The sequence below is a fragment of the Podarcis raffonei genome, chromosome 1 (genome assembly GCF_027172205.1).
Source record: "Podarcis raffonei isolate rPodRaf1 chromosome 1, rPodRaf1.pri, whole genome shotgun sequence".
NCBI lineage: Eukaryota > Metazoa > Chordata > Lepidosauria > Squamata > Lacertidae > Podarcis > Podarcis raffonei.
The window spans coordinates 35,835,391-35,860,680 of NC_070602.1; the positions used below are offsets into that span (position 1 = coordinate 35,835,391).

General features: G+C 42.9%; 2 protein-coding genes across 7 annotated transcripts in view; one reads left to right on the forward strand and one right to left on the reverse strand.

Annotated features, from left to right (window-relative positions):
• Positions 1–368: 368 nt before the first annotated feature.
• On the reverse strand, positions 369–24,486 carry AP4S1 (adaptor related protein complex 4 subunit sigma 1). Of its 3 annotated transcripts, XM_053381135.1 has the most exons (6): positions 23,898–24,096; positions 12,517–12,692; positions 10,749–10,835; positions 9,506–9,574; positions 7,268–7,279; positions 369–771 (listed from the first exon to the last, which is right to left on the reverse strand). In XM_053381135.1, the coding sequence occupies exons 2-6, from the start codon at positions 12,652–12,654 to the stop codon at positions 643–645; spliced, it is 435 nt and encodes a 144-aa protein (XP_053237110.1). In that variant the 5' UTR covers positions 12,655–12,692; positions 23,898–24,096; the 3' UTR covers positions 369–642. The 3 variants fall into 3 exon arrangements, with proteins under 3 accessions (XP_053237110.1, XP_053237098.1, XP_053237087.1); XM_053381123.1 differs by lacking the exons at positions 369–771; positions 23,898–24,096 and adding an exon at positions 24,288–24,486 and having other exon boundaries at positions 5,150–7,279; XM_053381112.1 differs by lacking the exons at positions 369–771; positions 23,898–24,096 and adding an exon at positions 22,710–22,984 and having other exon boundaries at positions 5,150–7,279.
• STRN3 (striatin 3) overlaps positions 23,083–25,290 on the forward strand; it is a 44,037-nt gene continuing 41,829 nt past the window's right edge. For all 4 annotated transcript variants that reach the window (XM_053380977.1, XM_053380992.1, XM_053380984.1 and 1 more), the window contains exon 1: positions 23,083–23,706. In XM_053380977.1, coding sequence (XP_053236952.1) covers positions 23,362–23,706 — 345 coding nt within the window. In that variant the 5' untranslated portion in view covers positions 23,083–23,361. The remainder of the gene's footprint in view (positions 23,707–25,290) is intronic.

A 25,290-nucleotide genomic window follows, 5' to 3' on the forward strand; every position in this document is an offset into this window, starting at 1 on the left:
AGGTACAAGTTTCCCTTCCAGGGAGGTCATGACAGAGATCAGAGATCTGAAGATAACCTATTGAGGGTCCCGTCCCCCACTTTGGAATTAGGGGAGGAATCATGCAAGTTCAGTGAACAATGGAGCCTTTTCACCAAAGTCAAATGGAGACTTACACAGGGTGTTAACTCTTAAAGACTAATACATTTATTAAGCTATAAGGTTTTGTGGTCGAGGGTCCACTTTCAGATACAATGGATGCTAGAGTTCTGCAATTTAGGCAAACATGGTTGCTTTTGCATGTAGTCAAAGCACACCTGTCTATTTTTTTTAGCATTTCCCAGCCTGCCTTATTAATTTTGTTTGATGAAAAGAGAGACACAGATATATTATTAAAGAGTCTATTTATTTCACCAGCTGGATTACAGGCTACACAATGAAAATATTTTGTTATCTTAAAAACTTAAAGCAGTAATTAATTAACCTTTCACAGGTAGATAGTAAAGGGGTGGCAGCTGCTTCCTTCAGTTGTCTTTTAGCATTAAAAGGTTCAGTTCAGCCCATTTGGAATGTTGCAAGACTAGCCTTTGAATCCTCAGAGTTCATTGTTCCTTCTGTTTTGAAGAATTATGTGCGAACACACCCTTCACTGGCATAGTCTTCCTAGCTTTCAGCCATTTTGTCAAGAACAAGAAGAGGTGCGAGAATTCTGGTCTTATTGGTTTCTACAATGCAACCATTTAATACCATTTCATCCAAAATTATGTGCACTCTGTCCAATTTGAACATTATCTGTGTACATACAAAGTTAAGGAATTTATTTTGGAATAAGCAGGACTAAACTGGAAAATGCCAGAACTCAAATTTGTTTTTTTATTTAAGTGCTTAACAGATGAACTTTCTAATGAGTTTTTCAGTAATTGCAAAAAATATAACATTGTAACTCCAGTTTCACAACAGACTATACAGTTATTGTGTATAATAGTATGTAAATTAAAAGAGTTGTAGAAAAGAGAAACAGCAGAAGTAGCAAATGATGTTGGTTAACACCAATCTTATTCTAACAGCTATCAGCCTATTGTGACTTGGACTAAGAGAGCGAATCCAGAATAACTGTGTAAAGTTTGACTGAAAAGCTTGATTTTCAAATTAATTTTTAAAATGCTTCAATATGTTTAGCAGTTGCTTAGCAAAGTGACCATTCAGAGGGAAATAATGGTTAACAAATTCTGCTAAGGCAAATCAGTGACAAGAAATCAGTCTCATGCTTCCCCAAAATGTTCCTGGGAATTGTAGCCTGAGGGGAGTCACCCTGGACAGAGATCCCTAGTCCCCTATTTTCCCCATAGTAGTGCAATTATATGTGTAAATGAGGTGGAATCAGTGCTGAAAAGACATTCTTCCTCTGGTTAAGTGCTCAAATGAAAAATTTGTGTATCCAGCTTTCAGTCCCTCACTGTTCCAGACATGCCTTAACTTGCAAACAGCTGTACTGAGAAAACATCACAACTGCTTGAAAAAAACCCTTCCTATCTTTCCTTTGACCTGCTGAAGGTGTCTTCTTACTGCATTAAAGTATTTACTGCATATGGTGGAAATACGGGTGCACTGAGATGTAAGAATTCATACCAGCCTTTCCCAACCTGGTGCCCGCCAGATCTTTTCGACTAGATCTTTGGGACTACAACTCCCATCAGCCTCAGCCAGAACAGCTGTGTAATCTGAAATTTGAAAGAGGTCCGCAGAGATCTAACATTTCAGTACTACTAACTTAGCCAGCAAACAGCTAGAACACGTTCTGTATTAATCGCAGCACTCCCCACCTGAAAACAAAACAAAGCCCCTGAACAAAGAATAAAGAATCTCAACATTTGCTTCCTTGGTTCAGGATGTGATGAGACATGCATTCCATCTTACTGTCAAGTGTCTTTAAAATGTTTCTACAGAGATAACTGGAGGTTGGTATTATGACTGGAAGCCCAGGGAGGCTTCTTTTCTCCCCCAGTGAGATATGAGCTGCCCCACCCTGTTGGACAGCATTCCACAACTAGCTACTCTTCATTCCACCAACAAGTACTTCATCTGCTATTGGGAATCAAGTGACTGCAGCTCATAGTCCGTCCCTCCCCACTCAGGCTGTTCCTTCCTCATCTGCCCCAGCTGCTCTTGCCAAAGGTGCAGGACAAGTTGCTTGGCTCTTTTAAGCATGCTGGGTCCTCTTGCGAAAGCCTTGCAGCTAAACGATGCCACTCCTTTGCAGACAGCATCGGTCCAACGCCCAACCCTCACTTAAAAATGAATCAGAATCTAAAGGGCTTGCTTATCTTTTTAAATGAAATTTTACCAAAAGCTTCAGAGAGTAAACCAGGAATTTTCACATCAGGATTATATTGCAGTATTATATTGAAAGAATATTAATTGGCTATATGCTGGGAGATAAACTAGTGACAAACCTGTACAGTACTGTTTGCTAATCTTTTGGGGAAACCAATATAATAAATATTACTACTTCCTTTTTAAAGATGGGAACCTTAGGCTGCAATGCTCAGTTCACTACCATATCTGAAGCCCACATGCTTGCCCTGGCCAGAGTGGAAGGTGGTAATTTGAGCATTTCAGCTGCACTAGCTCCAGTTGAGAGGCCCGGATCAGGCCCACTGCTAGTAGCTTAGTTGGCCTAACTCCACCCTTGGGATTTTAAATCTCAGTGATCTGAGGTTAAGATATATCCCTAAACCTGTAACTGTATATTAATTAATTAATTAACACCGCTGTCCCATTCATTCTCCAAAGAACGCAGGTCAGTATATATTATCTTACCCCTTCCCATTTTATCCTTACAACAATCCAGTGAGGTATGTTAGGTTGAAAGAGAGGGACTGGCTCAGGTCCACCCAGCAAACTTTATGATGAGCATGAACTTGAACATGTATCTTCCTTGGTAACTACAGCTGGTCACTAAACATTTTGTGTATTTACCATTGAAGGAACAGGCTATAACTTATACATGGTTAAAAAAAATGAAAGACACAGGATTGCATAAAATGGGTGCTATACATATAAGGGTGTTTGCTTGTTAATATCTGTTCTAAATTGCTATGTTTAATCTGGAACTTCATGGTACTGGGAGTGAACTATATTATGTGAGGTACTATGGAATATTTGAGGGCTCCACCTTCTTTCTCTCACACACATAAGGCAGCTGAGGAATGGAAGAGAGAAAAGTTTGAGTTCACCAAGAAGAGAGAAGAACGGGGGGGGGGGGGTGTTGAAACAATGTTTCAGCATGCCGAGAAGGCCATTGGAAAAGATTCTTTTTCGTTACCTTCTATGTTGCACCCATTTCTCCTGGTTAAAACTGGCAGTGGGGGGAGCCCTGCTTAGGGAAGCTTTTGATGTTTAACGGACCACTGTATTTTAATAGTTTGTTGGAAGCCGCCCAGAGTGGCTGGGGAAACCCAGCCAGATGGGTGGGGTATAAATAATAAATTGTTGTTGTTGTTGTTGTTGTTGTTGTTGTTGTTGTGTTTTTTCCTAAAATCCTCAGTGTTGTTTATCCATCCCTGCTATATTCAAACCTCTGCCATTTTTGGAAACTGCCATTTCCCTCTGTGTTTCTCCATCCTTGCTTTACTCAAACTTCTGTCATTATTGTAAAACATTTCCCCCCTCAGTGCAGAAACTGTCACACATAGCGAGACCCTTCTTCCCTTTTCGCCAAGGCCTCCCCTTAACCTCCCAAAGTCATTTCCATTCTTTTTCTTCCTGCCCCTCCTCCTTCCTTCCCCCACTCACGGCCTTTAGAACCTTAGGAAATAGGCAATCAATACAGCACAGTGGTGAACTAGTGCAAATACAGTATAGACAGAAGAGAAATTGCGAAATTGCTATCATTTTAATAAAACTACCCTACATCTCACCACATAAGGGAAGACTGTGACCAGGTGACCTGTCTCTGCTGCCCTATTGCTCAATGTTTATGACCAACTTCAAAGCCTCCACGTTTCCTTCTTAAGGTAATTTAAACAAAACTCTGAACTGCTCTTCAAATAGAGGGCAAGGGGCTAATAAAGGAAGGCCGTATGAACATGCTTTGAAATATATTTTATTCAAACACAAGGCCGAAATATAATTTGGCGATATATCTACTTACCACGGATGATTTCTATACCTAGTATTTTCTCAAGTTTCATAGAGCCAGATGTGTCACCCCAAGACAAAACAGTTTTGGCTCAGTGACTGGCATCGCTAGTTTAGTCACTAAATATATTTGCTTCCATTAGCATATGCCTCAAAAATACCTGTGCCTTATTAGCAAATGCCTCAAAAATACCTGTGTTTTATTAGAAGCATTGTGCATTGATGTGATTTAATGCTTGGGCATTAAGTTGGTTCTGGCAAATATTTTCTTACCAAAGCTTTTGGTCTTTAAGCGTCGATGGACCGCAACTGAAAAGTGGCAAGTCTTTAGCTCAAAGGTGAGCAAACTGTCCTGCAGTAGGGCCCCCACCCCTCAAGATTGATGGCAAAACCAGTGATGCTACTGCTATGAGATCTTAGGTCTCAGCACATATAAATGAGTGCTCTGACCTCCAGGATTGGTGGCACGTGTGAGGGAAAGGTACCTTTGAGGAGAGGGCTTTCCTCAACACCTCAACAGTAGGATAGAATGAGAGGTTCCTCAGACTGAGTAGAAGAAGAGAGACAGAGGTTTTCCTCCCCATCACAACATGCAGCTGGGAGAAGTTCCCTTCCTCCCAGCCCAGCACTGTGATGGGGAGGAAAAATGTCATCTCAGATTTTAAGAAAGTGATATCTGAACAGCAAAGAGTGTGGTTTTCCTTCCTAGCCTACTGCTGGGCTTGGAAGAGATGAACCTCTCCTCCATCTTAGCGTGATGTTGATTTGAAGTAAAGAGAGGCTGTTGTGCTCATTGGGATAGAGAGGAGATCAGAGGGAGGCTGTGGAGGGGTAGTCAGGGTGTCAGCGGCCCTGCAAGACTGCCAACCCAGGGCTCCGCTAACCTTGCCACTGTCACTGTGGGAATGCCACGGACTGCATCTCCCTGCACGAGGCATCACTATTGGACTTTATTTTCTTTAAGTAATGTTGTGAAGGTTGCGTGTCACCCCCAGTCTCTGCCTAGCAGTAGCAATATTCCAGAGGCACTTACCCAGGGTTCTGTTTCTGTTGGGAAAATCAAAGCACAATGGAAGCTAGTGTCTTTACGATATAAGGTTTATTGTACACCTGCTTACATCTTCAATGGAGGGAGTGCCTGTGTGTTACCTAAATTCAGTAACTGAAAATGGATATGCTCTTCTTAAATGCTTTTATGTAATGTAATGCACAACACCAACCTATGTTTCTTTACTTAGATGTCAGTCAAGCTGTGCTCAAAGTGTCATACAGGTACATGTGCATGGCAGTGCAACCTAGGCAGCAATTCATGCTTTTCGGAGCAGGTCATCTATGTCTTATTTTCATGTGAAAAACTGCGCTCTTGTTCCTTACACAGAAGTACAGGCATTAAAAAATAATGTACTCCCACTCCAGATACGTTTTGCCACACCAAACTTGATGTGATAACTTTCAACTGTTGCTTTTGTAATCTTTTTTAATGACTCATCTCTCCCAGATATCAGCACCTACTGCAGTTGTTTTAAAGAGCTTAATACAATTCCACCCACTTCTCCATGCACATAACTGGGACTTGTCAAATACACCAGCATGCTAAGTAGCAAAACTTGAGATATTAATTTATTGGGGGGGGGTGAGGGAATGCTTAAATTCTGGCTATTTCCACAAAGATGTATTTTTTATTTTATTTTGCTGTATTGCAGTTACAATACTGAAAACATCTTGCTTCATGTGTACTCTTAATTAAGAGGATACTAATAAGCTTCCTCTTTAAGTGAAATCCTGACTCAAATGTAATGGAGCCTCCCTTTCATTGCAAAATTTCCTTCCCTAAGATTAGATAAAGAGTCCCATTCTCTACCTACTGAGCTAATCATACAATTATTTAGCATGCAATTAGGAGAGTGTTTGTAATGTCACCCTTTAATTGTCTTACTTCCATCAACACAGGTGGTGGTGTTGTTGTTGCTGGTTTCTCAGGACCATCCACTTCTGATGCTACCCTCACTGCTCTCCAATCCAAAAAGGGTAGAAGTGGGAGAATCTGGGTTGTGAAACTGCCAAATCCTGAGCCCTGCTGATCTCATACTGATGATGGTAGAAGGTGTCAGGACAGCTACAGGGAAACATAGTGTACCATTTCCGGGGTTGGCATATTTTTCACCCAGGGGTATGTTAGGGGATTCAAGTCTCACCTGGAATGTTCCCTTTTGTCTTCCCCAAATATTGCAAACTTAGTTCCGTTTCCCTTAAATAAGCAGGGCCAGATCATGGGGGACACACACACCCATAACACCTCCAGTAGCATTGAAAGTATGACAGAAGATAACTCTCATAAGAAGAAAAACCTGTCCCATCAGGCAGAAGAGAAAAAACCGAGGGGACTGTGCCTGCCTCCCAGAGTTCTTTGCTCTCCTGCCTCCATCACATGGAGAGAGATGTACCCAACCCATTTGGGTCATCAGCAACAATCTCAAATCCTCTCCCACTACATTATGCCAGCAGAATCAATGAATGGATCTGATACTAAACACTGTGCTCAGCTCAGGCAGGTTCGTGCAGAAGGAGATGGTCATTCGGTTGAACGTTAACAGTTGTAATGAGCAAGCAGACTGCATTAATCTGCATCCCTAGTCTTCTCCTGTATCTTTTCACCCCATGTGCTGAAATCTCCATTTGAGACTTTTGTCCAGATGCCTCTGCCATTGAAAAGCAGGTAGCAATCAGAGAAAGAGAGAGAGATCCCTTTCAACGGTAGGAATAAATGCTCGGAGCTCGGTTCCTTTGAGGACAGAGCTCTTCCTTTGCCCAGCAACAGATTCTATCACAGCTACTGTGTTCATGCACTGAAATCTATTAAAGTTATGCACGCAGCAAGTAGAACAAGGGGAAATTTCCTACCTTTAGACAAAATGTCTCCATTTTCCAGCATCCACTATCATATTGCCACCCATATCGCCAGCCTTTTAACAACTTACCTCCACACTGAACTATTCACATACTTCAAACCATCCATCCATATGGCTCAGTCACCTCTGCTGAACACAGTTAATCCAATCATGGCAACATTTTGATTCCTACGAATGCCACACAGCCTGGCAGACGCAGGAAGGAGCAGGAACATAAATAGAGAAAACTGAAAGGATACATCCAATTCACTCTAAAAAAAGAAGAGGAAAAGGGACATTTCAGCAAGAGCAAAGGACTGATGTTGTTCCATTTCTGACTACTGTACATTATTATTATTATTAATAATAATAAATGTTATTTATATCCCGCCCTCCCCAGCCGAAGCCGGGCTCAGGGCGGCTAACAACAATAAAACAGTACAAAAGTACAACACAAACAACACTCTAAAATCATTCATTATAAAATTAATTCAAATCAAGCCACTGGCAACCATTGGGCCAGAGCTCCGCGAAGATTGCCGAGGGAGGGAGTCAGGCTGTGCCCTGGCCAAAGGCCTGGTGGAACAGCTCTGTCTTGCAGGCCCTGTGGAAAGATGTCAAGTCCCGCAAGTTAGTGTTTTTAAAGTTTATTTGTATATTGGCTTTTGGTCCAAGGGATTATCATGGAGCTTGTAAACATTCACTCATCCTTTGTAGCCATTTTCAGTACAACTTTTTTATTGTAAAGCAGAGTTAAGGGACTACAACTCCCATCATTCTCGGCCATTGGTAGGGCTGCCATACATCCAGAATTTCCTAGACAAAGCCAGGATTCGGCCATTGGAAACAGTGTCCGGGCGGAAATCACTGTAATGTCCAGGAAGATCCAGACATATGGCAACCCATACAACTTTTGTGTCTGAATTTTCACTTTCTGAAATATGGCAACCCTACCTTTGGGTATCCTTGGCTGGGTCTGATGGGAGTTGGGGGTCTAACAACATCTGGAGGGTCAGAATTTCCCATCACTGTTGTGAAGCAAAACCTATTGCATACTGTCATCTACTAGTTGTTCATGTCTTTTGCTATGCTTTGGATGAGGCAAAGATGCACAGCCCTAAACTATGGGAAATCCTACTGAGCAGCCCTCTTTTGAGTGGGAGCTTCCACCAGATGCTGGTCTCACTTTTAAAACTACCATTTGCAGGTATAAAGACTCTGATTGTTTTTGGTGATAGTGGGCAGCTGAATTGTTTTGCACTTCTGCCAAATTGCTGGAAGTCCTGGCTGTGTGTCAGTCATCACATTTCTGCTGGTGTGTTATGAGACGATCCAGTGTTAAAAATAGCCATGGCATTCCTCCTTGAACGTGTATCTTTCTGCATGTCGGGCATCATAATGTGCACACACGTGTATCTGCATTTTATGATCTTGATGGTTCAAGGCACTGGCTCTGCTTTTTATATACAGTTATATAGTTTATATAGATATTTCTTTTCCTGACAGTGTTTGTATGGTTTTGTCATGGCCTTTGGCTAGTACAATAAAACTTATTTTGATTTTTGACCATAATGTACACAGTGAAAGCCCCAACATGCGTATGTGAAGCTCCCACCCATTTAAGAAAGAACATTTCCTAAAAATCTGCCTGCCTTATTCTAAGCACTGCCTCCTAATACCAGTTTTGTCTGAATTGTGATTGTAACACAATCAACAGATGCGGCTATATCTCTATTTCTGAATGATCATCTATTGGCTGAAAGATGGAGTCTAATGTACAATTTGCACCACCCCATGGAGACTGGCCTTGCTTGAAGCTGCTGGCTTGTTCAATCTAAAAGGGCTGAAAAGTGTGGTACATCGTATCATGCATGTTTCTATTTTAACTGCATGTAACATAGAGAACAAATAAATGATATAACAAATTGAACTGTCAATTCCCAAGAGATGAGCTAGTGAAAGTAAAATTAACATATAATATCTGCAGAATTCTGGCAGTATCTCAAGCTAGGATGATAATGGAGGAGGAAAGAACAAACTGTGGGAAAGAAAAGAACATCTGTCCTTTACTAGAGAGATGATTTGTCATCTCAGTATTTTTAGATTTGTGAGTTTCAAAGATTCTTTCAAAGTGCTATATTTATCTAATGACATATGCAGAGCTTACATTCAGATGTTGGACCTCTCCTGGTGTCCCAACAGAAGCATCCAAAAGTTGGGAGCAAGTTATCAAAGCTCTCCTTTAGCTTTTTTATTTTTTATTTTATTTTTATTTTTTTATACATGTGGAATAATACAGACTTGAGCCACCTGTGTACTTGCTTAATACCCAGTGACTTAAATGTTGATGTCTTTTGATAAAAATAAATCCAAAGGTCAAATATCTGCACCCTATCATGGTGCAAATGTTTCAGACTAATAGGTCTATGATATAATAAATCATATGAAAGCTTTCTAAAAAAGAGAAGAGTTTGTATTTGGTTCAATATCATACTTACCACTCTACTGAAATACTTGTCCAAAACCTCCACAAAATTATGAATGAGTTCATAGACAGCCATTTCATTCTGAAAATCAGTTGGAACATCAGAGAAACCAGTGATCTGTTAACTTTTCTACATTACTTATAAAGCTCACAGTTGTGATTTTTGTTTTAAGATTTAGGAAACAAAACGAATAGTCTGATCCTTAGACCTTAAAATTCACTGCACCAGCAGTATAAATTCAAAAGAGTGTACCAGGGCAGCATTACAAACAATAACACAATGAATTTCACATCAGGTTTAATTGCATGCAGACCATGCCCATGTTGATGTTTGTGCTCAGAATGGCCTGGACCCCATGATTGGCAGGGGGCACTGCTTGGTGTCCTACAGGCAGGCATGGCTGGCTGTGTGTTGACACAGGACAGGGCTTCCTCTGTAGTAGCACCTGTATTATGGAACTCTTTCCCTGGCAAAATGGATGGTGGCATCCTAGCTGGGATTTTACTGCCAAGTTAAAACATACTTGATGTTCTGGGCTTTTGGAAGAAGCCAGGAGAGACTGACCAAGGCCTCAGGCTTATTTTATGCTGCTATGTTTTATTGATGATTGATATTATTGATTGTTGTTTTATGTCGTATGATGTTTTATATTGTGCTTGAAAATTGTCCTTTGATGACTGTTATGTGATGAAAGGCAGTCCAGAAAGGTTGTAAATACATACATGAATAAAACAATTTCTCAAGGTGCTTCCTTTGTAAACAGGTCACTGAGATATCACTAGTGGGTTGTGAGCAACAGGGGGTTTTTTTAGCTTATCAGATTTTCCCTCAAAATAATAAATTCATATTACTTTTCGATGATGACATTGTATGGGTGCTGTAAAAGGTTTGCTTGCATGTGGTGTACCAATCCAACGATAAACACCCACCTGGAAGCACCCTGGTCTCTTGTCAAGTCTCTATTTGCAGGGTCTTGCTTACAAAAGCTCATGACACCTTGCTTGTCTCTGAGGTGCCATAGGGTTCTTGGTTTTGCTGAAAGGGCCTATGCTGCATTTCCTTCATCTCTTATGATGCAACTACGTTGTGGGAGAGCTAGATATTGCAGAGTGAAGGACACAATATAAGGAACTGGATCACATATGGAAACCAGGAAGAAACTGAAGCAATGGGCATATATCAAGTTCGGTATTTGTCTTTAGATCATAGATCAATATTTGTTTTTTCTTTACATAGTTAAGAAATAAACACATACCTCGGCTTCATTAATTCCAACCACTATGAAAAGAGCAGCATATTGCCTGTACACCAGCTTAAAATCTTTGTATTCAATAAAGGAACACTAAAAAAAAGACATACGATAAAATTTGATGGATGACACATTTTTGTAGATATTTATCTGCTTATTGAATATTTCATCTGGACAGTTTTTAGTTTATGCAGGCTAAGTAAGTTATTAAAGGGAAGAACAATTGATGCCAATGTTGTTTTTATTTACCAGTTCTAAAAATGCCCTGTTTACATATAAAACAAGGATGGGTGGAGGTTTGTTCTCTACTTGTAAAACAGCCCACTGGCGTGTGTTTTGTGTGTAACAAAACCAGGCCCCCCTTCTTTACGTTGTTGCACTCCATTGCCTTAAGCAGTTTCTCCCAGCCCAGGTCTTTCATTGGAGCTCAACTGAGAGAAAACTGCTTAAAACAAAGGAGAGCCAGTAAAGTTGTGCTCCCCTTACTTAATGTCATCTGTTCCTCACATGCTTTCCCACCCCTTGTTTTTAAGTAAACGACATATCACTCACACACCACTATCACATCTAGCTTGATCCTTAAAAGAACCTGAGAGGACTCAAAGTCAGTGTCATAGCCTTTGCTAACTATCCTGGTGCCTAGAGTACAGTGGTACCTCGTGATATGTACTTAATCCGTTCCAGAGGTCCACTCGTAACCAGAAACCGCTTGTAACATGAGAAACACTTTTGCTAATGGTGCCTCCCACTGCTGCCGTGCCACTGGAGCACGACTTCCGCTCACATGCCGGGGCAAAGTTCACAACAAGGGGCATCTACTTCTGGGTTAGTGGAGCGCATAACCCGAAGCATTCATAAGGGGGACGGTACGCAACACGAGGTACCACTGTACACCCCCCAAAGTTTTCCACTGTCTTGTTGAAATGAAAAGGGTTTCAAAATTAATTTGTTTCTGTTACCTTAGCAACAATTTGCAGATGAAGGAAGGATTGGCTAACAATAAAAAAGATGGTTTTCTTGACAGAGCACATATTTCTATATGGAGTGGACCTATATGAATTAACATATTAGAGCATTTATTGACAGTGCTATTTTTCTAGGGAAAGAGGTGCTGGAACTCACCATAAACATCTCCCTTGTTTTCTTAGAATGGCAATGGTGCCCACCTGAGAGGTGCCAGGACTGAGTTCCTATGAGTTCCCCCTGAAAAAGGCCCCCCAGATGTTGTTAGACTACAACTCCCATTGTCCCTAGCCAGCAGGGGCAGTGGTGAGGGATGGGAGTTGTAGTCCAAAAACATCAGGAGGTCCAAAGTTGGGAGCCACCATATTAGGTGGTGAACTGAAGAAATCACCATACTATATATATGGGCACAAATAGCACCTAACATGCAGCATTCAAGAGTTAATTTTTAAACAACATAAATTGGTGGGAGAGTGCCATTTAAAAAGCAAAGGGGTTGTACAGGCAAGGGATGCTGAACCATCTTCACCACTGCCCCAGTCCATCTTCCTGAGGTCATTTCCCCCCCAGCCAAGCTCTAATGTTGGAAGTTGGGACAAAAGTGGCTGTGGGGAAGAGCAGAGATTAGGTGGAGATTCCAACATCCTGTGTGCACACACCTTTTGCATGCCAAATCCCATTCAAATATACACACTTGTGCTATACACAGAATGTACCCCTGCTGTGAACTTGGGGAAGGTTCAAGTTCAAAGTCATAGGTCTGCCCCAATCAGATTGTTTGACCCTAAAATGTCTACATAAAAAGACATACTTGCTCCTTTGAACGGGAAAGGCAATGCTTGATTACTTCAGCTTCTAGTATCGTCCGTTTATGAAGGTCCATGTATTCATAATATCGAGAGAGTCTTGTTTGCCCTTGCTTGTTCACCATAAGAAAAAACTTGATCATGATTCGTTGTCTGCTCTTTCAAGGCTAGATGGTCAAAACTGAAATTGAGATTAAATAAAACTGTAAGGAAATTAACAGCTTCATCTTTTGAATTGGCACTGGGTTAAGGACAACCTTTTCTAGACTATGACTGTGGGTTCAGGTGAACGAGGCTTCTAAAGCCACATAAAACATTCCAGCCAGCTGCCTGTAGGTGATCCCATGCTGGGATCCCATGCTGGGATGAAGCTTTAGATGTGCCCCCCTCAACATTTGCTACAAAATGCTTTACTAGCATATAAAGTATAAGCAGACATTTCCCAGAACGAAACCCCTCCCACTCTGCAAATTCCAGCAAGGAGATATGTTTAGCAGGCATGTGGGAGGAAATGCATAGCTAGTTACTGTGGAAAAATAGTGTTCTGCAGAAAATTGAAAAGCTAGAAATTAGAACTGTGGGCATTTGCCCCCCTCCTTCTGCATTAATGTGCCAACCACCAAAAGATGGGGAGGGGAGAGATAGGGTGCATTTATTCTGAAGCCTATTATAATGGCAAATTATAGAATCGGGCTATTTTTATAATATATTGCCATTAATTCTAGATGTGTTCTTCAGCATTTCTTAACCCCAAGCATATAAAGCTCATAAAGATAAAAGGCAGAAATTGGTAATAACCTATCATAATTGCCTAGGGCATTGCTCTTTGTTCCATATCCTCACTCAGTGATTAAGTTCACGATGTGGTTTTGGGAAAATCACTCTATCTCAGCCTAACCTGCCTCACAGAGTGACGCCCCCCCTTACCCTTACCTGGGTGGGGGAGTTAACAAGCAACTTTTAAAAAGTGAAGGGTCCAAGAAGCCACACATCTATGCTTTTCGCCAATTCCAGACTACACTGGAACCTAGTGCGATCCATGCCATCAGCCAAGGTTTGCAAAAATACCTTTATAAAGGCTGAAATTCTCCAGGGTCACTTTCATGACCCACTTATGAAATAATCATGAGGCATTATCATGTTAATTTTGTAGAGCAAATTTCATCATCTACCTACCACCCAGACACTATCATGCTATGTTTTGACATGTCATGTATTAGGCCAGTCCTTCGCCTAGTTCAAGCAAACTAAATGAACTACTGTTCTCACACCACCCCTCTCTAGGCACTGCTCCACAGCAGCAACTTCAGTATCAAGCAGCAGTAGTGCATCTATTGCTCACAATGTGGTGAACAAGCCTCTCATTTGTTCCAGTAAATCCAAACTGAATTGCTCCCATGAATACCCTTTTAGCATGAGTAATTGTTGCAAAACTCAGTCTGTAGACAGGTGTGATGGTTTCATTTCTCCAGCCCTGGTTAAGATAAGTCATCAGCCATACCCATGTTAAAGTAATAATAACAAATGGCTGCTTACATTTTTATAACTCAGTGTTCAACTTAACTTTGGATTCTAAAGGCTAAATACAGTTTAGATGAACCTTTATCAGTTCTTCAAGGAAGCTCTAGTTCAATAGTTTAAGCCCATAGTTTTCATTCATAACTTTTCCATTTGTATGTACCATTTTGTGGTAACATAATGGCCCTGTGCACACATCACAGTAAACCATAGTTAATGGTATATGTGCCTAAGAGGGCTCCTTTGCTCCTCCCTGCTTGTGCATAGAAGAATTTCCTGCTTTGCATCATGTCTGAAACAGAGATCGTGTTTGTTTCACTTCCAGAAACCAAAATCAGCTAAGAACAACTCTTGTTGTACTTTTTAAATCACATTTTGCCTAGTTTATCATCTTCCAGAAAGAACAAATGTCTAAAGGTATGCTGTAAGTCTTTCACAGCCTAATCTCATGAAGAATAATTAGAAAATTAGTTTCCCGGATAGTTTTAGTAGAGATAAGTTGAGATCTAAAGAGCTGTGTGTGAATGAAACACTGCCGTGTGTGGGGTGTGTGTGTGTCACAAATTCCAGCACTGGATGCATCTGTGGAAGATCTGTGGAAGATCTCTAAACCATCAGGGGCTTTTGGGAAGCCACAAGAGCTGCAGGGGGAAACAGGGCTGAACAAGCAGACGTATATGTGGATCACCACTCCCAGCTGCTTTGATCCTGCCCTGCTGTTTGCAACTAATGGGTCCATCCCATCCTGATTTGGTGATGCTGGCACTGTAACTAACTTTAATTCAAGTCAAGTCATTTTATTACGGTCAGTGACCAGTATCAAGAACTTTAATTAACTATATTCAAGTTTGGATGTTCTCTCTCCTCTCCTCTCTAGAGGCAAGAACGCTAAAATACAGTGGTACCTCAGGTTACAGGCGCTTCAGGTGACAGACTCTGCTAACCCAGAAATAGTACCTCTGGTTAAGAACTTTGCTTCAGGATGAGAACAGAAATTGCACCACGGAGGCATGGCGGCAGCAGGAAGCCCCATTAACTAAAGTGGTACCTCACGTTAAGAACAGTTTCAGGTTAAGAACGGACCTCCAGAATGAATTAAGTTCTTAACCCGAGGTGTATCAGTTACCTTTAGAATGCATTATGGATTTCATTATTTTGTGCATGTGTATTTAAGGTGGTGCCCACAAGAGTCATTGTATACATTTCCTATTGAAGACCCTATAATTTTTCCAAGAACTGGAGATGGCACTATAGTTACTGTACTATGGAGTTACCCACAGTAGACCTGCTCAATATTCCTGTCCTGCCATAGTATCTAATCAAACTGGTTTTACAAACTTCTAATGCATTTCAAAGACTAGTTCTAATGACACAACCAGCACAACTTTAACAGAAATGTATACTGTACATTGTTATGGCTGGCAGTATAGCTGTTTACTCATATATGTACATGTATATATAAATATAGATACAGATACACACACACACATTTAAAAATACAAAAATACAAAGCTCTTCTTTTTCAAGAACATGCTCCCATTAAGAAATTTCCTTCAAGACTGAAATTGACTAAACCAGGCACTCCAGTCAAACTGCTGTGTTGGCAGCACTGAAGTAATTTCACTGGGACGCAAGCCTGGGCAGTGCGTATGGAGATCCTGGGCAGCCCAGATGACAAGGCCCCCTTCTCGGCCTTACTGATGTGGTCCAAAGGAAAGCAGAGCAATACATATGGTACCATCTTGGCTGCAGGAGTTGCCAGGAGGCGGCATACAAAGCACCACCCAACCATCTTAGGGACTCCACTCCAGATTTCTGTAGGGTTTACTCCTTAGCCTTTTCTTCTCCTGAAGGAGTATCTCCACCCCCCATTGTTCTGCCCGGTCCAGCGCCGAGGGCCTTCTGGGGGTTCCCTCACTGCGAGAAGCGAAGTTACAGGGAACCAGGCAGAGGGCCTTCTCGGTAGTGGTACCTGCCCTGTGGAAGACCCTCCCATCAGATGTCAAAGAAATAAACAACTATCTGACTGTTAGAAGACATCTGAAGGCAGCCCTATTTAGGGAAGCTTTTATATTTGATTAATTATTGTATTTTAATATTTTGTGGGAAGCTGCCCAGAGTGGCTGGGGAAACCCAGTCAGATGGGTGGGGTATAAATAAATTATTTATCATCATCATCATCATCATCGTCACAATGCAGCAGAGGTTTGGGGTCAGTGTTTCCTTCTGCTACATGGGCTACCTTCCCAGGTTGTGGAGCCCCATCTGCCCCTCATTTCCCTCTACAGCACATGCAGAAACTGCCTTCTTGACCATTGGACCCACTATTGGTCTCGTCCACTCAATCTGATGGAAGCTGTCTTTGCATGCAGGGAAGATCCCTAACACACCAAGGGTTTACTCATCAGCTACCCTCACCTGGTTTTGTCAGCCAGTTGAAGCTATTCCTGGCGTATGGCCACTGCTATATGCTGACAGCTTCTAGGAGCCACAGATGAAAGCTAAGTGCAGGGTGGGGACCAAAGGTGGACAAACTACCCCAAAAGGAGCACAACGTGTCTCCCACCAGATGTACTACCCCTCCTCTAACATCCCATCTGGTAAATATAATTTCACCATATCATTGACTTGTTCTAAAAAAGGTAAAGGTTTTAAGTCCAGTCGTGAACGACTCTGGGGTTGTGGCGCTCATCTCGCTTTACTGGCCAAGGGAGCCGACGTTTGTTCGCAGACAGTTTTCCCAGGTCATGTGGCCAGCATGACTAAGTCGCTTCTGGTATAATGGAACACCGAAACCAGAGCAGCACACAGAAACGCCGTTTACCTTCCTGCTGGAGTGGTACCTATTTATCTACTTGCATTTTGACGTGCTTTCAAACTGTTAGGTTGGCAGGAGCTGGGACTGAGCAACGGGAGCTCACCCTGTCGCGGGGATTCGTACTGCCGACCTTCCGATTGGCAAGCCCTAGACTCAGTGGTTTAGACCACAGCGCCACCCGCGTCCCCTGACTTGTTCTAGGATTGTCCAAAACAGCTTTATTTAATAGGCTTTCTCTTTACTTCCCCAGACCCTAGAGAGGCTCAACCCCAGTTTTATTTGTACAGTTATCAAACTACCCAGAGCAATTGGATTGGGGTGAATGTCACAGTAACATTATAAAAGAAATCAACTATGATTATAAGTACTGGACAGAGGCAGAAGGGCCAATTCCTATTGGTTTCAAATTGAAGATACAGTCATATCTTGGATCCCGAATGACCTGGAACTCAGACGTTTTGGCTCCCGAATGCTGCAAACCCGGAAGTGATCATTCCGGTTTGTGAACGTTCTTTTGGAACCTGAATGTCCAACATGATTTCCGCGGCTTGCGGTTGGCTGCAGGAGCTTCCTGCAGTCAATCAAAAGCCACAATTTAGTTTTCTAACGTTTTGGAAGTCGAATGGACTTCCAGAACAGATTCCGTTTGACTTCCAAGGTACGACTGTACTGGTGAGAGAACCAACCTGTAATATTTCCCACTGCATTTGCATTATACATAGTAACTATAGCCACCATTGTCTGATTCACTGCTGGCTCTGCTCTGAAGTACAGTATTTTACACTCTCTCATTTGCTTAATGCTTGATTTTATTTATAGATGGATGCTGAATTTCCTCATGGGGAACTTCTTGCTATGAAACACAGCCACTGTGTAAAATAATTATATTATTATTATTTATAGATATAGGCATACGTCTTTATGCCAAATGCAAAGCTCAGCTTGCTCTTAAATATGGAGCTGTTTAAGGAAATATTAGGCTATTTACAGATCACAGGAGGTACTCTTTCCTCATGAGATGACAATAACTTTCACTCCCATGTCAGGAGAGTACTCTTAAAAGCTCACAAACAGGCTTGTGGCTATTGTTAATGGATTTAGATAGAACACCTTTCTAAGGAGAAAAAAGAGTAATTGATATGTGAGGCATTTTAAAACCTTAGGGGTAGAGCAAAGATTCTCCAACTGTGGTCTGCTAACTCCATTTGGATGGTCCACAGAAAGGTTGCAGAACATGCCTATACTTGATCTGTTTTTATGACAATTGAGTTGAAAGTTTTTTTGATTAAGGGCAGAGTACTGAGCAGGATAACAAAGTCCAGACCTAAGTCCTGTGATTTTCATAGGAACTGGGTGCAGTCTACTTAACTTTTCTATTTAAAAAAATACCTAACCCCTGACCCATACTGGTGTTGGTAAGGATTCAACAGAAGTCTACCTCCACTGTGGACCTGAAAGGGCGATGAAGTGCATACTGCTTTTTACCAGTGTTCCTGCTGGCAATAATCATATTTGGTCCTAAAACTGGGTTTGAGGGGCAGAGCAGGACTGTGCCAACAGAGCTGCTGGTTCCAAAGCCAGCCTGTTTTCTAGTGAAGAACCTGATCTGAGCCCTGTGCTGTGCCAGGCTGCAGCTAGTGCAGCAAAAATAGGGGTGGGGTGGGGGGACGGACTGCTACCACCCTCTGTCCTGGCTGCTCCATGCCCCAGTTAGGATTGGGAGAATTTGCCACTCTATTCCCAAGTTAGAATTGCTCTGCACAATCTGTTTTCAGCACAACCAGGTTGATCAAGGAACATGTGGGATTAAAATAAAGAAGCACATGTCTTTGAGCATGAGCTACATGCCTTTCCTCTGTAATTATTGGGAAACAGCTTCCAGGTCAGAGAGGATTACTTCCAGACAAATTTTTGTCCCAACACCTTAGTTTTGAATTAAGCACATGGTACACAGTCTCTGAGCACAAACACTGTGGCTCTGGTTATTATAGTTATGAGTTACAGATGAACTTCATCCTCCACATATTTACCTAATCCTTTTCAGCACCACTAATTCTAATAATTGCAACATTATATGGAAATGCATTCTATTAGTTAATTATGTGTTGTATAAGTACTTCCTTTTGTTTGTTTTAAACATGCTACCCATCAATTTGAATTAATTACTGTGTTGTTTGTAACTCTGAGACTGTTCTGTTTCTCTTTTCACTCTCTCCATTCCCTAACTTATATTATAAACCTTATTGTGTCCTCATTCTTCTCTCAATTATATACATGTGTATATATTTAATAATAATAATATTTAATAACAACAGCAAGATGCTGGGATGAGTGGGAACAATGTGTGTCTCCTCTTCCATAAAATTATAGGAGTTGTATAAAAAGTATAAATTTTCTTACGTATCCTCAGGTTATGTGGTTTCAACTGAAGAATGGGCCACTTCAGAATGAAAAGTAAATAGCACAAACTCAAAAGGAAGCCTCAAGAGCTTCTAGCCCATAGAAAAGGCAAATAAAGATAGCATAATTAATGCCCCTTAGGGTTATGAGAATTTATTTTAATTAACCCACTACAAAATGGTATTGCAGAGTGTGATCCTCAGAAATATTCAGGTGGAAATGATGAACTGCCATGTTCATGATGAGAATATCATTCCAAACCTTACTTTAGGGTTGATATTGATTAAATTATTGATACAGATTAAATTTTTGAATTTAATTATGCTTCTTTTTATGCTATGGGAATGAGGTTATGAAAAGATTCAGTCATGTAGGTGTGACACAATGTAGTGCGTACACACTCAGAGGATGACCTCCAAACCATCCTAAAGATCTTTGAAGAAGCATACGAAAAGCTTGGCCTATCGCTCAACATCCAAAAAACCAAAGTTTTATGCACCAACAAACATAAAACAACCCCTCTGCAGCGCCACAAATCCAACTCAGTGGTGTAATGTTGGAAAGTATAAATCACTTCTCCTACCTGGACAGTTATCTTTCCACAAGAGCCTTCCACTGTGGAAGGACATGTGGATCCAGAATTGGGCTCCACAATCACCTGTGGACACACCGTTAAGACCGTGTACATGGAAGACAATCTAACTCGGCTACAAGTGATCGCCAAAGAAGAAGACACTCCAAATTAGCCACTTTAATACATAAAGCCCTCCATGACTAGGGATCTAGGTGTAGACTGTTTCAAACCATGAGATCGGCAGAGCGGGGTTCTGCTTCTGGTCCTGCCAATAAATATGGCTTGTTGTGTTGGGATCTGGAAGATCCCAACTCTCTGTAGTCGTGGCCCACCTTTGCAATTCCCTACCCTTGGCAACATGATGCCCTCAATATTAAGGGATTTCTTTGCCATATGGTGAAGACACCTACTTTCTGAAGTCTTTGGGGCATGAATCTGGATCTCTGTGTTCTTAATGGAACTGAAACTGCATGTTATTTTTCAATTGTATTTTATGAGTTTTATCAATATTTTTATATTGTAATTACTTTGAGGTCATTATGATAAAAAACAATCTATAAAAACCTGTGATCAATGAATAAGCATTAAAAGCTAATAACATGAAGCTACAAACATGAGCCTGACCAAACTGCAGGAGGCGGTAAAGACAGGAGTGCCTGGCGTTCTCTGGTCCATGGGGTCACGAAGAGTCAGACACGATTAAACGACTAAACAACAACAAAAGCTAATAGTTGCCATCAGGAACAGTCATACTCTGTTTATTCACTTTACAAAGAGAATCTAGAAAACAGTTAGCAACCAACTCACATTCCAGTGTTTTCTGTTCTCAATTTTTTTTTTTGGAACTGTTTTTGGATTATAAAAATGCAAGTTTAAAATGCATTTGCAATGCTTAACTGTCCAGGGTGTACTAGCAAAAACACTTTAGGCTTTTCAGGAATACGTAGCCTTTCATTAATAACTCCCACCTTGTTGCTTATACAGTGGTACCTCAGGTTAAGTACTTAATTCGTTCTGGAGGTCTGTTCTTAACCTGAAGCTGTTCTTAACCTGAAGCACTACTTTAGCTAATGGGGGCCTGCTGCTGCTGCCGTGCCGCCGGAGCACAATTTCTGTTCTCATCCTGAAGCAAGTTCTTAACCCTGAAGCACTATTTCTGGGGTTGCGGAGCCTGTAACCTGAAGCGTATGTAACCTGAAGTGTATGTAACCTGAGGTACCACTGTACTTTTATTACTTCCTAGTCAACATTTAGGGTATACTTCTACATAAGTACTCTACTGGATCAGACCAAGAACCTATCTAAGCTGTTGTATATATCCATCAACAAAGGCATAATGCCTCTAAGAATAGACCTTGATAGAGCTGGGAATTCTAATCTGAGGAAATTGAAACAGGGCTTTATTCCAGTTTAGTTAATCCAGAACATTTATGTTTGTCTCTGCCCCACTGCTGGCCATGCAGCCCACAAGAGAAAAAGACCCCTATAGCCATGGTTTCATGACTGTAGCCTTAAAAGTCCAGGTCTCTGTATCAAATTTACTTTGGAAGAATAAAGCATTTTTTTTTATGTGACTCGCTCATTATCCAGTACTTAGGATGTGAACGAACACTTTAGTGCAATAGCTACTTTATTTAAAGGAAACCTACTTTGAAGTACAAGTGCGTCAGCACTAGACTCCTGTATTTTAATTTCATACCTTCAATTAAACATTTTATTTTGTGACTTGTTTACACTGTAGCTGTAAAACGCTCCTATATATAGCTTACATATTAACTTGCTCCTTTTTAAGGATATGGTTTGCAAAGATGACTGAGTAGTTTACCAAAGGCTAAAGAAGGCATGTTCCCTACGGCTCTGACTAACCTTGTTTTAAACATCCCTGTGATGGAGTTTCCCTCAAGGGATTGCTCAGAAAGCTCTCCCTCCTTCTACAGAGGTTAGCCTCTCTTAATTTAATCCCATACTCATAGTAGTAATTTGACACTGGTTTGCCGACTGCCAGTACTCTGGTTTCTATTTGCTGCCTTGCTACTTTGGGTGACAGAGTAATAATAACAACAGCAGTGGCAAAATCAGCGCATGTTTCATGTCCTGGGGGAGGGAGGGTGTGTTGTGCGTGTGGTGGGAGAAATAGCCTCTTGTCCACCCCAAGGAGTCAGCTGTAGACATGTGAGGAATGCAACTGCAATGCCAAGAATCTTTTGCTGGCACAGCCCATCATCGGGGAGACCATTTTAAATGAGCTGAAGGAGCAACAAACAGTAGCAGCCTACTGAAAAATTATAAACTGAGGAGAGAAAGTAGTAGCAAGAGACTGTTAAAGTGGCAGGGAGTTAAGTATGGAATACACTCCTTTGCAATCTTTTAAAAGCATACCATCAGGGAAAGGTACAGTTTTCAAAACGGGTCACAAAACCTTTTATTCCTTCCATGTCTTTATCTCATGGAAGTGGGATGAAGAAGGGCCAGAGTTTGTGGTGCTGGGTAAAATGCCAATTTGGACATTCAGAATGAGTGGATGCTTTGTAGACTACCAGCGATTATTGTTGCTGTTTAAAATGCCAGGCAAGAAAAAAAATTCCCTGCAAGAGGCTCATTTGATATAGGAAGCTCTCTCCTAAAAATGGAAAATGCACTCTTAGCATGGTCAGATAACTGTTGAATTTATATGTTCTTCACATGCTCCTGGCGGTTCTTCCTGAGCTAAATAAAGCCCTCTCTACAACTATCAACAGTTTACACCATTGTGTAAACTGGCAAAAAAGACAGATACCAAGGAATTTCCCAGTTCAAATGTCACATTTGCCAGGAACTCAGTAGGTCGCCTTAGGCAAGCCACACTCTCTCACCTCAACCGCACGACACGGGGAAACATTCTGACCTACCTTCCAGGGCTGTCGTGAGGATGACAACTGGAGAATGCACAGTGAACACGTGAAGTGGGAGTGTCATTCTCACTTTAAAACCAAAGAGCGACCATCTCTGCGGGCAGCTCTGGCTCTCCTGGCCATTGACAAGCGAGTTTTACCGAGGAGTTAAAAAGTCAGCCGCGGGAAACTGATTTAGGACTGAAGGAGCGAGATTTTTTTTTTCCCCCTCAGCGAACACCAAATACCACCCAGAGCGCAAGAACCCCCTACTTTCCTCTCTATAATTTCCTCTCAGGCAGCGCCCGCGCATGCGTGCAGCAGGACAGCGCGGGTGTCGGAGCAAGGCGGGTGCCGTTTCCCAGCATGCCCCGCGTACCTCCGCCTCTCTCCCCCCCCACCCCGTGGGTGGGTGAGCCGAGCTGCTGAGTGAATCTGTCCGGCTGATGATGGAGCTGAGACTGTAATGGCGGCCGGCGGCGGCGGCAGGAGCAGCAGCGGCGGCGGCTGGAGCTCGGCGCTGCTCTGACACCCGGCTAGTGCTCCGCGTGGCCTTGACACCCCCGGGCCGGTCCCTCCCCACAAGCAGCGCCGCTCCGGACTCGGGACACCAGGCGGGAGGAGCAGCAGCAGGAGCAAGAGGAGGCGGGGGAAGGACTCCCCACAGACAATGGACGAACATCCCGGAGCCGGCGGCGGGATCATGGCAGGCCCCAGCCCGAGGCCGCAGCAGCAGCAAGGGCCGCTGCCGCCCGCCGGAGGAAACGCGAACTCCCAGCTGCTCGGCCAAGGCTGCGCGGGGCCCGGCGGCGGAGGCAACCTGCCGCCACAGCAGCAACCCCAAGGCCCGGCGGCAGCGGCGGCTCCGGAAGCGGTGGGCCCCGGCGGCGGCGGCTCGGAGCTGTCCCGGCCTCAACACTACACCATCCCGGGGATCCTGCACTACATCCAGCACGAATGGGCCCGCTTCGAGATGGAGCGCGCGCACTGGGAGGTGGAAAGGGCCGAGCTCCAGGTGAGGCGGAGGGGACGCACGCAAGCACAATGAGAGAGAACGGCTGGCTTGAGGAGAGGAGGGTCTGTCCGTAACCGGGAAGGAAGGAAGGAAGGATGGGAGCTGCGGCGGCGTGGCTGAGGAGGGAGGGGAGGTGGGTGCGGGGCGGACGACGACGCGGCGGCGGCGGCGGCGGACGAGGAGAAAGTTACCTGTCCGGCGCGGCGGGCGTCACTCGGCACGTTCCCCCGCTCGCGGCTCCTCGGGTTGGGCAGCCTTCCCCGGGGCAGCCATTTTGGTTTCTAGCATGGCGCCCGCCTGGGCCTGTCAGGCTAGTCAGGGGAGGGCTGCCGTCTCCCCCCGGATTTTAAAGTACCGACTCCGCGGCGTCCGCGCGCCCTGACAGTTAGCTGGGGCTCGAGGGCGGGGGGGGGGGGGGCAACGGCGACTTTCCCGCTCGCTGCGGCGGCTGCTGCCGGAGCCCTCCGGACATTTGGGAGGCTTCTCCGGCCTACCGGGAGGGCGAGTCGCATCATCTTTATAAGGACACGGTGATCTCAACCTGCTCTTAGCCCCCGACCTTATTTATTTCCAGCTGTTACCTTGGGGATACAAAGCCGCGCACTTCCTTCTTGGCGAGGGACCCCGCCTTCTTTCTAGGAATAGGAGGCGTGTTCCCCCTTCAATCTCTGTTCAGCACACACATGAGTGACACTACCCCTAAAAATAAATAAAAATGAAACGGAAAGTGGGAGACATGACCAGAGAGAAATGGATAAATTTGACGGATCGACCATTTCAGGCTGCTGCTGCTTATTCTTCATCCATTTGTAATCTAGGGTTATATCAGCAAAATACAGTAAGGTGTAAGGTGTTTGCCAAAACCAAGTATTACATAGGCACATGAGTCAGGGATCCAGGAGTGGCCAGGACTCCCTACTTAGCATGCATTGCTGGGTAGTTAATCTGGTTTTGTCGTATGTGAATGACCATTAAAATTGGGTGCCTAGGTGTGAAGGTACATGTGCCTCTATAATTAAAGTCTTCAGTTGTGCGCATCTGAGGTTTAGCTACATTTCTAAAAGGTTTTTTTTTATAAAAAAAAATACAAAATAGGCCTGCAGTTGTACTGTATCCTGTGATGTGTGTCCCTATATAGCTAATGTAAGGAGCAGTGTGAGGCATGTAAAAGCGAAGGTATGTTTTTCCTGATTAATATGGTTGATTTTCAGTGTAGTTAGATTTGGATCTGGAAGCCCTAGGTCTGTCAGAAGACAAGTACTGACTTGTGCACAGCTGTGCAATTTCTCACCTGCAGTTTCCTGTTGGGTGAGGGGACAGCATTCCATCTTACGGGGTTCTTGTGAGGCAAACACTGAATTTTATAATGCACTGCAAAGCCAAAGAGATACTGTAAAGGAGAACAAACAGTAATAATGTAATCGAGACTAAAATGCCTGCTAGATGTTGGGTGTCATGACAAGTGACAACTATATTTTGGCAACCCTATTATTTAACAGAATTACTTTTGTTTTTGCTGTTGCTGCTTTGAGGGATCACGTATATCATATTGAAAGAGAAGTCATGTTTATTCATGAGACTAGC